This window comes from Ammodytes marinus (genome assembly GCF_949987685.1).
Source record: "Ammodytes marinus genome assembly, chromosome: 2".
Lineage (NCBI taxonomy): Eukaryota > Metazoa > Chordata > Actinopteri > Uranoscopiformes > Ammodytidae > Ammodytes > Ammodytes marinus.
In genome coordinates, this window is record NC_137231.1 from 21,457,601 (window position 1) to 21,472,276 (window position 14,676).

The following is a 14,676-nucleotide window of genomic DNA, read 5'->3' on the forward strand; positions in this document are numbered from 1 at the left end:
CCTAAGTGTTGATATAAAATGGTATTACACTTTGATGTACATTTTTTCAGCTTCCGAGGACAAACTATAGGATGCAACTGACTTGTGTTCCCCTGACAAAACTAGCCAAGGCTGCCCACATACTTGTTTTCTTCCAGGAATGTGACTTTACAAAGGACAAATTCAGAAACCTTTACAACCCCAATCTATAACTTTTAAAAATTATGTGCATTCCTGTAGAACACCAATCTTCTTGTTGCTGACATTGGCTAAAATGTACACTATATGGTTGAAAAAATAAATAAAAAGGCCTACATAAAAAAACAACAGAATGATTCTCAACTCATTTTCAGCTAGTAAACACATTACATAATAAATTATGTTATTTACATAAGTTAACAAGTTTGCATTGTTAAAAAAGACCTAGGCCAAGGTCCTAGACATCTAGAAACAACATCCCAAAATGAGGCCCCACACCCTGAAAAGGGCATCTTACAGGAATCAATGTAGGGATAGAGTGTGGAAGATACCGTGTTATGTGAACCATAGACTGCATAACCAGTTCGATTTGGTATGTTTGGCTTATAGGCCTATCACAACATCAAAGATTTAATTAGCGGTGTTTGACAGACCGGCAGGATAGTTCTCCTCCTTGTATTATTTTCCCACAAGTGGAATTCAACTTTTATCTCAAAGTTACACCCTGAGACCATAACATTTATAAGTAAATCAGACAAACATTTGGGGAAACTGCAAGGAATTAGAAATCCGTCTGTAATACAGAATTTGAGCAAAAACGGAAGTAGTGCACAGCGTATTCTCTTGAACCGGCAGTGAGTTTCCGGCCTCTAACCAATGAGTGCAGCCGGCATCGATCCACCGGGGCCGCTGGAGTTCGCGGGAAAACAGCTGTAGTTAGGACTCTGCGAGCGAAATTGGGCTTGGAATTAAACAGCAATTATTGATGACGAATTCTGTTTTATTAACCAACCAGTTTTAAACTATTACGGGTACACTTGGAGCAGTGACATAGTTTAAATTCGCATTCTTTGACTGCTGACCTAGCTGCTCTGCTAACAGCCGGCGCTAGTTAGCTCGCTAGCCTGTCAAAGCAGCTACATGCGACAGGACCGTAGACTGTATATAACTGCCGACTAGAAAGAGACAAAGGGCTGCTGTTGTCAGTCACGAAACGGGCTTGTTAAAAAATGAGCCTGTTCAATTTGGACCGTTTTCGTTTTGACAAGAAAGCGCCGTCGACAACAAACAAAAGCCAGGAGAGCGGGTCTAATAGTCCCGAGTCTGAGAAGGAGAACAAGCCAGGTAACTAGCTGATGCTAGAGCTAGCTCACAATGCTGGTATGTGTGTAGTTAAGTAAGAGGGTTTTTACTACAAGTACTGTCTTTTGCTGAAGGTCGGCATTACGTCCAGTGAACCAAAACTGACAGTTCCAGGTTAAGACATTTTTTTTATTATAGTGAGGATATGTGCCTGTGTTGGTTTTATTGACCAGCTCATTCATCACGGTATTTTAAAGTCGCTGTGTCAGTAGCAATGATGTAAAGGTATTTTAGAAATTGCTGTTGGAGCTTTAAGACAATACATCCTTGTAAGTCCATTAAAAGAGTATTCTCATTGTACATAACATTAGTATGGTGGGATCTCACTTTTTATATACTATTTATGGATCTCACATGTCATTATGTCACCCAACCTTAGTCCAAGTATCTCCAAAAGAGAACTTATAATGTCGTTTTGTAATGTGGTAATTATGTCATTACTGTGGATGTGTATAGTCACTGACTTGTGTGGTCATGGCCTTTATTCTCAAGAGTAACTCTTCTGGCTGTTTTCACCCAAGCTGCAATGTAAACAGTCACATCACATCGAGATAATTGGGAAGCCTATAAGCCTGCCGTATCTGTATATTGAGATGGAAGCAAACCATTACACATGAACAAGACCAAAAACTTAACAAACTATTTTTATCAAGTGCATCTATTATTGCTTCGAGTGCGCCTATGGATGAATTTGTACCATGTTGCTTCCCAGCTAAGATGAAACCTGCCAAAGCCACATCAAAGTCCCACACCCGAGGAGTGGTTTTTGAGGAAGTCATTACTATTGACTTGGATGAGGATGAGGATGAACACCTCTCGGAAAAAAGGACCAAGGTATCGATTCCGAGGAAAAACAAGTAAGTGTAGTTCAAAATTGCCACATTTCATGTTCCCATTCTTTACAGATTCATGCTTTTCTTACAGCTGTGTGTTCTTTTTCCTTCATAGGAGTCCCACAAAGAAAACCTACATAAACGTGGAATCAGATCAAACAGATGACGAGGACACAGAAATGGAGGAGAAGCTGAACAAACTACTGGAGATGTTTCCTCAGCTGACAAGGACAGTTCTACTGGAGGTGAGGCAGAAGACTGATTTTTAATTGCAGTGTTACTCGCTGTCAAATATATAATGTTTGCTCTTACTGACTTAACTGTCAACCAACTTTTAGGCTGAATGTCTTTTCCAGATACAATATTAAATGTTAATTCTTCCAGCCAGCTAATTAGGAGACTGTTCTTAAGACACAATTACTTGAATATATTGATTGTTCCTTGTTCATAGAACGTTGTTCTGTTTTCGTTTTCAGGTCATTGGGAGCACAAGCACATTGGAAGGGGCTATAGCTGCATGCCTTTTACAGTATGGTGATAAAGGAGGTAAACACTGACTTTTTCAAAAGCACACTATAAAAGTCCATACAAATTATAAATAAAAAACATATCTGCCTAACTGCCAACTTTTTTCATTAGTACTTTTGAGACTGAACACCTTTTGGCTGTTTTACCTTCTCAGCCCTAGACCAAGGAAAGAAGAGAAAGCAGGATGGATCGGGCAGTTCTCAGGACAGTGCTGAGATTCAACCCAGCAAGAAGAGGAGGCAATCAGTGGTAAGATTACTAATACTAACATAACATGTACACTTACTTACGATGTCTGTCATTTTAACCTAAAGTATAACTGAAGCCATTTTTAATGTTTGTACTGCTGTGCAGCACAAATAGTACTGTTTTTCTGCTCTTAACTGTGTGCCCAAAAGGCTTGTTGAAAAATTATGATGTTCCACATCATATCAGTCATGTGTTGATGTAAACGATCTGTAAGAAGGTTTTGGCTTTCCCTTCACTGCCAAATACAGATCTCCAGTAGCATTTTCTTTTAATATAATTGAAGTTGTAAGCCCTCGCAGCTTTGAATTGACCTTTTCTTCTATTTAAACCAAAAGACTTCTGATGAAGAAGATGATGAAGGAAAAGAGCCCAGCTGGGAGAAGCAGGAGTCCATGGTCAAAAGGCTGCAGAAAAAGTTCCCTGACCAGGACAAAGAGGTGACCACACTTTGTCCCTGTCTTAAACATATTAAGGCATGTTTCATTGATGTAAATTATAGTCCATTATGATTCTACCCTCTCAAACTGTATATACTGTACATGGCCTGATTTATGTTCACCGTGTGTGACTGTGGGGTGGTGACAAAGAAATGTCCAGAGGAAAAGTAGGCTCTTTTTTACATTATTCCTGTAGCAGTTTAGTAGCAGTTCCCTTACATCTTTAAAAATTCTGAACGTTGAGTTATCTGTAGTTTTATGACAGCTTACACAGTGGTGTTCCATTTAATAGTGTAAGCAAGATGTATGACTCCAAATCTATGAAATGTCCGGAACATTTTTTGTAATGTAAAGGAAAACCAGTTTCCTAAATTCAACTGAATTGCCGTGAGGAGGAAAGTGAAAAGTGTTTAGTTGTGTGCCGTGTGTACATTGCCAATGTCGTTCTAACTGTTTTTCGAGGTGGATCTTGTGTTTTAGCTGCGACTCATTCTCATGTCTGTATTCTTGTAGGAGCTGCGGATGGTGCTGAAGGAGCACGAGTGGAATTTTGAGGATGCTCTTCAGGTTCTACAAATGTTCTCAGACCCAGGTGCGAACCCAACAGCTGTCGGCTAAAGCTAGCCCTCTTTTCACTGACCTCAAACCATATGTGTCCTTTTTAACCTTCACCTAAGTGATTCAAGCTCAAGTTGTTGTTGTTTTTTCTCTGCTGTCAGATAACAACGGCAACAGCTCGTCCGAGACAGACAAAAAGAAATCCAGTAAATCCAAGAGCAGAGACAAGTCGAGCGGGGAGCACAGAAAGCGCCATAAAGATCACGAAGAAAGCAAAAGCAGGCGGGATCGTAAGGACTCAAAAGATCACAGACATATTAGTAAGACCGCATACAGTGAAGATGACACAGACGTTACAAAGGACAGTGACGACGGATCACTCTCGGAAGACAGCGATGGCTCCAAAAACAGAAGTAGCACTTCCAATTTGTCTTCATGGCTTACAAAGGGTTCAAATTCAGTATCCTCCTCCTCTGTTAAGAAAACAACTACCTCTTCGTCACTGAAGCCGTCCTCCTCATCCTCCGCTGCTCAGATGCTTTCCAGGTTTACCAGTGGGACCAATATAGCCAAGAAGCAGGCAGCGGAGAGAAAGCAGAAGGCGCACGCACACAATGAATCCGTCAGTTCTGAGGGGGAAAATGACGATGATGAAGGCAGCGTTAGCTCTGAGTTTGAAGACTCTGATGTCGAGCTGGACTCTAAAGGTGGCATGACCGACCTGAAGAAAGAGATGTTCAACTTCTTTCAGGATGCGTCCATAGACGAGCTGTCGCTCATCAATGGCTGCTCGCTTAAGAAGGCCCAGAAGATCTTGGAACTGAGACCCTTTGATAGCTGGCAAAGCATGGTAAAGAACCGTGTGTGTGTATGCGTGTGTGTGTGTATTTCTGAACAAATGAGACGCGTAACTTTTAAAAAGACAAGCAGGTGATTCCTTAATGTCAAATAAAAGAGTTTGCACAAGTTATCATTTGGAAAACTCTTATTCAGTCAGTCTGAAGTCGTCTTACAGAACACCTGGAAAATGACTTTCACCCATTTCATTCACACAGTATTTACTTGATGAGCACACTACTCCAAAGTCTTCTGTGTTGTTGAGGCATGCCATTCCATACAACCTTTTGAAAAGCAGAACTCCTCACCCCCTCACAAATCCCCTGGTTCTCTTTGATCAGATTTTCAACTGTTTCTGGGTTTTTCTTTGTGTCAATTTCCATACATTTATCTGTCAACAGAGTACATATCAACAGGAATGGGGCACATATTTATAGATGGATGTCATGTTGCATACATATGGCAGTGACATATTTTATATCTTTGTAAAGACTGAACTTCATTTTGTTGGCACCTTTTTAATGCCTGTTTGCTAGATTTTTTTAAAGGTGTTCCTGAAAGGCATTTAGTGACACACTTCAGGTTCAGTTTGGCCTGAGCTTAGATATACCATCTCTGTACTTTTAAATGTAATGGCACCATTGAAGTAGTCCTGTTATTAACTGTGTCCGGTTATCTAATGATTTATACAAGTATTTGCTCATGTTGTGTAGTAGTAGTCCTCAGTCAATGGAACCTTTTTATATACTTGACAACATATTGTGTGAATTGTAATAGTATTCTCTTTCTTCAGACTGATGCCTTCCAATATCGCAATGGACTGTCAGAGGATGTACTGCAGGGCAGCAGAATGGTCCTCAAAGAGCGGAAGGTTGTCCAGGGGCTCATGTCCAAATGTGAGACCATTTCCTCTAAGATGGTCAAACGTGTCTCTGGGGTGATGGAGAAGGGTCCTGGGGCAATGAAACAACCCAGCATACTCAACAGCCAGTGAGTAAAATCATGATGATTATGTTGTAATGAATGAATGAATAGTATATCAAATGGTTCAGCCATTCCTTAGTTGCAAAACCTGGTTACCTGTTTTTTTTTTTTTGCTGGGACAGTAATATAGTGACATAATGGTGAAATATGATGTTGACAAACATGTTTACCTTTTCCCAGTTATGGAGGCTTTTCTGACATCTTTGTAATGCACAGAACAAACAAAAGCTTCATGAGAAACGGTAGCCTAGTAACTGAGCCTAGGGCGAAAAGATTTCAAACAGGAGAGGAGATGTCAATCCAAAAGTTATCCTCTCAGGTTACAGGTTGATAAGATATCCTTCAGGGCAGCCGCAGGCGTCTGCAAGAAGAAAACACCTCCAGCTCTTCCTGCAAACATGTCACCTAGTGATCCATGAGATAAAAGCTTCATTTAATGTGCTGATTCGTGCATGCTAACAGTACAGGCAGTTCTCCAAGTGATTAATGCCTAAAATAAGTTTCTGTGAGGGAGCGTCACTGCCTTAGATTGTCCACACACCAACACACACACATTCTCCATTCCACTATGCTGGTATTCAACTTACTAGTGGAGTAGATCATCAAGTCTGCCCATTTGGTTATTCTGACTCACTCTTACGTAAGCATTACTGTCGTATATTTTCCATCAGATTAGAAAGTGTAATGTTAAAAATGTGTACTTATTGTCATACCTGCAAACTCGTCGCTTTTCGGCGAAAATCGCCGTTTAGAATCAAAATATATGACCCACGTGAATCGTATAGATCCGAAGAGTTTTTGTTTTTGGGAGGGGGGGGGGGTAGCGGCAGCTGCCAGAGAAGTCAGCCAGCGCTTCCCAGACTGGACTGTGTGGGCGAGTTACCGTAGTGTGAGACAAGGGAATATCGTTATCTTGGCAATAAAACATCTTTGGTAGACGTCATGAGTATTGTCCAATCAGCGTTAAGATCGGGCACAGTAAAGCATCACTGCTGCCGCTGTGTGTTCAGACTTTAGAATTGGCTAAAAGTCTCGATCAAAGCCCTTTTGATAATAAAAAATTAGAGGCTTTGATTAAACACTGTCAATGCTTCAGAGGTTAATGTAACAGCCTACTGAAACAGAAACTATACGGAGGGACGCAGCTCACTGTATTTAGTCGCGCTGTCAGTTTGCCGACATGGCTCTCTGTTAGACTCGAGACATAGAAAAAGATCGCGGAAGCCGTTCCCGTAGACAAAGTTAACGGGCAGGATATCCCCGACTGATTTCATCCATCAAACCACAGAGTTTTTTCTGAGCGGCGTCTCACTCGCTCACTGGGTCTCCCGGGTCCCGGTGATTTTCACCGTCACAGCGATCGACTCGCTGCTTTGCTGGGGCGGAGACTTTGTGTGAAGGTGATTTAACATCACGGTCGTAGACGAATGTTATAACTTTATGCTGCATAGTTTGCACTGCACTGTTGACCCACACAGGACTCTTAAGTGAAGCTGACAGTTTAATGAGTGCACATTGCAGAAATGAAGTGTCTGCAGTGCGCTCACAATCAGAGCCGACCGACAGGCCCCCCCCCCCCCCCCCCCAATTTATTTTTATTTTTATTTTTTAGTTTGTGTGTTTGATATTAACATCATATTATTATATCATACAAAAAAATTAATACAATGTTTTGATCTAGATAGCCTAGTTAATAGCCCAATAATTTAATCAGTTCATCTGGGAGGTAATCCAAGTTTAACTGATCACGTCACGTTCACGTCCAGTGTGTTGAGTTTATTTAAAAACATTTGGAAATGGGGCTCAGATGCCCATGCACTGTATAATCTATTTCAGCCTCGTCTGTGGAAAAAAAGATAGCTGGACAACAGAGTTCTTCTGCTTCATTCCTCTCACTGCATTTAAATGTATTCATTATATTACAGAGAAATATGTCCCATAAAAGAAAAAGAGCACCAAGCCCAACCCAGAGGACCCTGCATAATATTTTATTTTAAATGAACATTTTAATGGAAAATCCAAGAAGCTTCTAATTCATCCGACCCAGTGTCTCCAAATTATTTGTTCACACAAAATTCCTCAGATTTAGCCTCTTAATTTCCCTCTCAAAGTGCTCCAGATTCATGCATTTCACTTTAAAAAGTTTTAAAAAAATCTCCCGGGGGGGCGTACCCCCGGACCCCCCTAGGAGGGTCAGGATCTCAGCTGGCTATTATTTTCACCCAGCTGGACATTGGAGGCAATAGTGGATAACTCTGGTTGTGTGAATGATATTTAACAATAGCCAATCGTTTGGACAGCGAAAAACACCCGACCCCCCTAGAAGGGACGGGTGTTTGTCACCTTTTTCACCTCCTATGAGTTTGCAGGTCTGTATTGTATATGCATACATTTTGTGTATTAGGAGAGCAATTAAATACACATATCATGTCGGTCTGTTATGTAATCAGTTAGCCTGATGGGAAAGGTGTTTTTAAAGGGTGAGGAGAACTTTGGGAAGCCATCACATTCATCGATATTATATCTGTGACTACGCCTGGTTTGACCCCTTTTTTATAGGGTCAATTTATAAACCACATTAAGGTTTTAATGTCACAAGGGCAACCATTTATACTTCTATTTCCATACATGATGCATTGGGACTTATGCCATGGCTTTATGTATGCATTGTTGTTAAATTGAGGGATTCAGTTCTTGTTCTAACTCTGTTATTGATTGTATTTCAGGATGCAGCTGAAACCCTACCAGCTGATTGGTCTAAAATGGCTGCTGCTTCTGCATGAGCACAAACTGAGTGGCATCCTTGCTGATGAAATGGTAAGACAACTCGCCTAGCACCTGTGAGACATATAGTCCAAAGTGAACATCCAAGCAGAACAGCAGACGCCTACATTTTGCTTAAGGTTACAACATGATGGGTGTAACTGTGTCCCTATCAAAGAGTGTTTTGCTTGGATATGCACCCACTGTGCAGGTGAATAAACAATCGAAAAGCGCAGGGCAGAAGAAACAGCTGAGAATGTGTTGTTTTAGCCGCAAGACGGTGAGAGAAGGGATAACTTTGATTTGTATAGTTTAGTAAAGCTGTAGTGTCAGCTGTTTAAGTCTGTCAGTTGCATTTTGCACTGATGGTGCGTCATCTTGAAAGCAGATGTTCAAATATTTTTTTCTGTCTGTCCACCTGGCTCTTTTTTTTTGTATCATTGTGATTGATGTTTGACTGACTCTGTATTTCTCCATTTTATCTTACCGTTTCACTCTCTACTTGACTTCTTCTCTCAGGGTTTGGGGAAAACCATCCAGGCTATAGCTTTTATGGCCCAGCTTTACCAGGAGGGAATTGAAGGTCCTCACCTTATCACTGTGCCATCCTCCACACTGGGTAATATTATGTTATTTTGCATTGCATAACAGCATGTAGACTCTTGCCTAAGGGTGTAGTTTCCGTAAAAGTAACCTGTCGTTCCTGGTGTATGTAAATTCAATTTAACATATGCTTAAATTTGGCATAGATTCTACGTTATGTTTTTGTCATTTCACATGGCAGCATTTAAGTTTGTTTATTTAACTTGTCAGAGCTTCTTCCCTTCTTTAGCTTTTATAAAATTTGCATTTGAAAAAACAATTGTAATTCATTGCGATGTCCTTATCTCTCTAGATAACTGGGTCAGAGAGTTCAAGCTGTGGTGTCCAAGACTCAAAATTCTAGTCTATTATGGTAAGACTCCTCTTTCATCTTATCACATTAATATCTACTATTAATAGTATTGTTTTATGTGAAACCTGCAATGCATCTGGCGACCTTAAGTGTTAAATGTGATCAAGCTTAGCTGAAAAGAACTCGCCGTCTTGTTTGTGTAGAACAATGTATATCAGGCTTTACTGCCAGATGTTTGCATTTGCACATTTTTCATTGTGGGATCCCTCTGATTCAATGAAATGATCTCTGAAGTGTGGCCTTATTCGGGGTCTTTTCACAGAGTGTACTCATATGTTCTATGCAGGTTCTATTGAGGACCGTCGCTACCTCAGACATGACATCCTCAATCAAGATGTTGAGTTCAATGTCATTGTGACCACGTAAGAAAACACACACTCATTGTATTATACACATTATAACACTTAAGTTGTACTGTGACAAAAGTAACTTGTCATTCACACCTTAAACCAAAGTGAATGAGAAATTGGTTTTGTTATGTTTTTTAAATTTTATTTGTGGCACAGGTATAACTTGGCCATAGGAAACGAAAACGACCGCAGCCTCTTCCGTAAACTGCATCTCAAGTATGCGGTGTTTGACGAAGGTCACATGCTGAAGAACATGAACAGCCTGCGCTACCGCCACCTTATGGCTATTAATGTAAGTTCACCCATCTTTTCTACTCCACCCTCCCCCTATTACCATTTTATGCCATTTTTATTGATTTTCAATGATACTTAGCATTAGCTCATACTGAGAGTGAAAGATACCTATATCTGTGGTCTCATCACATATGTCTCATTTGCCCTTCAATTCTTTACATCAAGAAATGTTGCATATAATGGCTTAGGATGTCTCTTTCTCCCTCCTTTCCCTGTAGGCTGACCATCGCTTGCTGCTAACAGGAACTCCTTTACAGAACAACCTCTTAGAGCTAATGTCTCTACTGAACTTCATCATGCCTTCTTACTTCTCCAGCTCCACTTCTCAGCTCTCCAAAATGTTTTCAATGGTCAGTGTATGAGTGTGTTGCACTGTAAGCTCTGTATGTTTGGACAGATAGTAGCTATGCCATTTAAAGCTGGATGGCACCAATTAACTGCATCCACACCGATTGTAATTTAGTTCTTTGTAATTTTTGGAACCCCTGTGAATGAAGTGTTTCTCTTGTGACTCAGAAATCCCATGAGGAGCAGAGTCGCTTTGAGAGGGATCGTATTTCTCAGGCCAAACTCATCATGAAACCTTTTATCCTCCGAAGAATCAAGAGCGAGGTGAGTTGATCGGGCAAGATTTTAAATTTGTATTGTGTAAATAGGGTTAGGGGTATGGATGTCAGTGTGAAGCGTCTTCTTTGGCATAAGAAGGATTTTCTCAGACTCCCAGTTTGACATTTCTAACACTTCCAGTTTTATATTTGTAGGGTATATTTCCTGCAGTGAAAATTTGAAGCAAAAGTATTGCTTATTGTGTGTGTGTGTGTGTGTGTGTGTGTGTGTGTGTGTGTGTGTGTGTGTGTGTGTGTGTGTGTGTGTTTTAATTGGTTCCCCTGCATTTAACTGTAAGAAATATGTGATGGTAAAAGAATAAGGGAGTCTTCATGAGCAACATAACATTTTCAGCATTAGGTACTTGTTTAAATATTCTGCCAAAGCCCACTTAGGTCGTCACCATTTGCAAAATACTGGTCATAAAGAGAGAAATCCTAGTTCAAAAACACTGTCTTTCCTTTTTCCAGGTCCTCAAGCAGCTGCCAGCAAAGGAAGAGAAGTTAGAGTTCTGTCCAATGAGTGAGAAACAGCAGGTCCTCTACCAGAACCTCTTTAAAACACTCAAGAAGGCTACCGTCGAGGGCGAGAGTAAGCCCGATTTACTGCTCAATGTAGTGCACAATGTGGTATTACTCATAACACATAACATAAATTAATGTGTGGTTAACAACCTCCCTCGTGCCTTTTTCTTTTTGCAGAGCGTGAGCTGAACAATGTGATGATGCAGTTGAGGAAGATGGCCAACCACCCTATGCTTCATAGACAGTATTACACCACAGAAAAACTGCAAGCCATGAGCAAACTCATGCTCAAGGTCAGTGGTACTCCCAGTCTTGCCTGTGGTTTGTCTTTTCTGCTGTTTTTTAAGTGGTTAGGTGCATTTATTAAAGCTATATTCCCCCTGCCTCCACAGGAGCCCACTCACTTTGATGCAGAAGCCGCTCTGATCCAGGAGGACATGGAAGTGATGTCAGACTTTGAGCTGCATCGTCTGTGCAAGCAGTACTCGTCCATCGGCTCCTACCAGCTTGAACAGAGTCTCCTGATTGACTCTGGGAAGTTCAACCACCTCACAGAGCTGCTGGCCTCATTTAAAAACAAGGTGAATACAACTTCTCAAACTATGTCTGTTGTACGTGCAAGATGATGTTCACATTTTTGCAAGAATAAGATAACTTTTCTTTGAATCCTTCAGGGAGACCGAGTGGTATTATTCAGTCAGTTCACCATGATGCTGGACATTTTGGAAGTGCTGATGAGACATCTCAAGCATCGCTACGTGCGGCTGGATGGATCCACGCCCATAGCCGACAGGTCAGATTTTGTATGGTGCATTTAAAGTCAGATCAGCTGTTGCCAACAAGGACGAGTCATTGAGCATTTAATCTTATTTCTCTACTGGAAGCAGTATTGTTTTATCTATTAGACTGCCACCTTTGCACCTAAAACTATATATCGTTTGTTCTTCAACTAATTCAATGATTGTAGCGCATCTGTTTCTCTAACTAGTTATATCAGATTCAAACATTATCTCGACTTGAGGGAAAAAAATATATGTTTGTGATTTTACTTTGTCAACATACTATACATGTATACTGTGTCACATGTTAATTGTTAAATTTGTTTTTTTGTGTTTTTTAATTATTTGCACAATTTAAATTGTACAGAATGACAAAGATAGTAAACAAATACAGTAGAGGGAGAGGCAAAAAATAAACGGTAGGCTTTTTTGAAGCCTCCACTTAAATAATTGTATCCAATTTCCTAACCTTAAATTATTTCTTTGTCCTACAGGATTGTGTTGATTGATGAGTACAACACGGATACTGACATATTTGTGTTCCTGTTGTCAACACGGGCTGGTGGCCTGGGCATCAACCTCACCTCAGCTAACGTTGTCATCCTACATGACATCGACTGCAATCCCTACAACGACAAACAGGCGGAGGACAGGTGTCACCGTGTAGGCCAGACCAAGTAAGATGGAATCTCTAAATAATACTCCATTCTTACAAGATGACTTTTATACAATGATGTCTTGTGATGGGCATTCCCTCTTACTATGTCAGAAAGTGGACGGATAACAATTCTAATTTCATTGAAAAATCTAGGTATTAATGAAATACAAGTGAAAATGAACTATGCTGAATGTATTGATCTATTGTAACATCTGACGTAACTCTGTGTGTGTCAGGACTGTACAGGTGTTTAAGCTGATCAGTAAGGACACAATAGAGGACTCCATGCTGCAGGTGGGCCAGAGGAAACTAAAGCTGGAGCAGGACATGACGTCTACTGAACAGGGTAAGGAGATGTGTACACGTGCATGCGCTATGATATTGACAAAGCAGTCTAAATACTTAAAATAACAACACCAAATAGCAATTACTTCTATATTTAGCACTAGCAATTTATACCCAGGCCAATATAGGCCAATAATATGAGGACTACACAAATAATGTCAGGAAGAGCCAGAATGGAATACACAGAAATAAAGATTGTAAATTATAGTGTGGAGAAACTATATACGCTATTAAGAAAGAAAATGTACAGATATACAGTATATTAAGAGTAAGTCGTATCGTATGGGCAGCCAGTTAGTTGGCTATTTCGGGGCACACAATGTTTGAAACGGTTGCCCTGTGTTAATTTTATTATAATAAAGATAGAAAGAAATTAAAATAAAGCATAATTTGTTCTTTAGGTGAAGAGGGAACCATTCCTGAAGATATGGCATCTTTGCTCAAAGCCTCACTGGGACTGTGATGCGCCAACACTTACTTTTATGGGATTCCTTTGTTTCTGGGTAGACTTGAGTGTTTTGACACGTTTTGTGTCTATACTAGAAAACTACTGAGAACCATAAGCTGCCAAAAACCTGATGCTGAGATCTGGTTGACTGTGTAGCATGGTAGAACACCTTTTTTTACACGCACAGAGCATTTGCTCCTACTACATGACCAGTACATGAAGGCAAAGCAAACATTTTACCGTTTTAGTGCTGTGCACATGTAACACAGGGGTCTCAAGCTGTATACACTTGAAAGAACATGGTGAGACTAAACTGCTGGTAATGCAGCATGTTTAAACTTCTTTGACTGAACAAAAGTGTCATAATATAGGTTCACATAACCCATGCAGTCTTACGTTGTTTGCATTCGGATAAAGGTACTCATAACAGACAGTATGGTATATTGGCTGTTCTACCTGCCAGTTCTTATAAAACTGTTTTTACAACAAAACACTTTTTCTGCTGTGACCCACAATAACATTTAAGTGGAATTAGAACAACTCTTGTGGTTTCTTCAGAAAGTCAGTGAAGTATCCGGAAAAGTATATTCTCCGTTACTAAGTGTAACATGTTGAGTTCCATCCTGATGTCATATTCAAAAACGGTGTTACAGAAAAGGTAGAGTCAGACTGATTAACCTTTTTTGACTAAAGGATACATGGTTTTGTGGGTGTAGTCGATGCATTTAGTACACAATAATTCTAGTTTTTCTGGTTTGTAAAACTAGAAAAACTAGAACCAAAGTATAAAATACGATGTCTTTCATAAATATGGTGCTTGAATTTGTATCTTCTACTCCATTAAATATCTTAAGCCAAGTGATAGAAAATAACGATTTTAGGGGGCAGCTGCGGCCTTCATCTCTTATATTAGTGTGTTGTAACTGTATAAGTGTGACTGTAAAAGCTTTTATGAGGTCATTTGTATGTTTTTATGGTTCTTGTTGGAAGTTAATAAAAAATAAATAAATATTTGTGTGGTCATGTCTACAATGATTCAGCAGCAGTATGCTGTCAAATAAATTATCTTTTAAACATTTTACAAGTTATTTGCATCCTCTGAATTATTCAAAGGACCAAAACACTGACAACATCTGATTTAAGACAACTGAAGGTGAAATACACCTGAAAACATCCTTAATTAAAATAACTTTTGTTATGTACAGTGG

The 14,676-nt window shown here is 40.0% G+C and overlaps 1 protein-coding gene across 1 annotated transcript; it reads left to right on the forward strand.

The window, feature by feature from the left end:
• The first annotated feature begins 858 nt into the window (after positions 1-858).
• On the forward strand, positions 859-14,457 carry smarcad1a (SNF2 related chromatin remodeling ATPase with DExD box 1a). Its single transcript, XM_080040611.1, has 23 exons — positions 859-1,302; positions 2,033-2,177; positions 2,269-2,398; positions 2,630-2,699; positions 2,836-2,930; positions 3,266-3,367; positions 3,881-3,959; positions 4,087-4,775; positions 5,556-5,752; positions 8,473-8,563; positions 9,029-9,128; positions 9,405-9,464; positions 9,751-9,826; positions 9,971-10,106; positions 10,327-10,458; positions 10,625-10,720; positions 11,185-11,305; positions 11,416-11,531; positions 11,631-11,819; positions 11,913-12,031; positions 12,512-12,694; positions 12,912-13,021; positions 13,422-14,457. The coding sequence occupies exons 1-23, from the start codon at positions 1,188-1,190 to the stop codon at positions 13,481-13,483; spliced, it is 3,213 nt and encodes a 1,070-aa protein (XP_079896737.1). The 5' UTR covers positions 859-1,187; the 3' UTR covers positions 13,484-14,457.
• The last annotated feature ends 219 nt before the right edge of the window (positions 14,458-14,676 follow it).

Bases quoted from the DNA above. Each gene is read 5' to 3' on its own strand.
- smarcad1a (XM_080040611.1), top strand. From the start codon at position 1,188: ATGAGCCTGTTCAATTTGGACCGTTTTCGTTTTGACAAGAAAGCGCCG. The intron at 5,753-8,472 runs GTGAGTAAAATC...ATTGTATTTCAG, and splicing joins CCCAGCATACTCAACAGCCA to GATGCAGCTGAAACCCTACC. The intron at 9,129-9,404 runs GTAATATTATGT...TTATCTCTCTAG, and splicing joins TGTGCCATCCTCCACACTGG to ATAACTGGGTCAGAGAGTTC.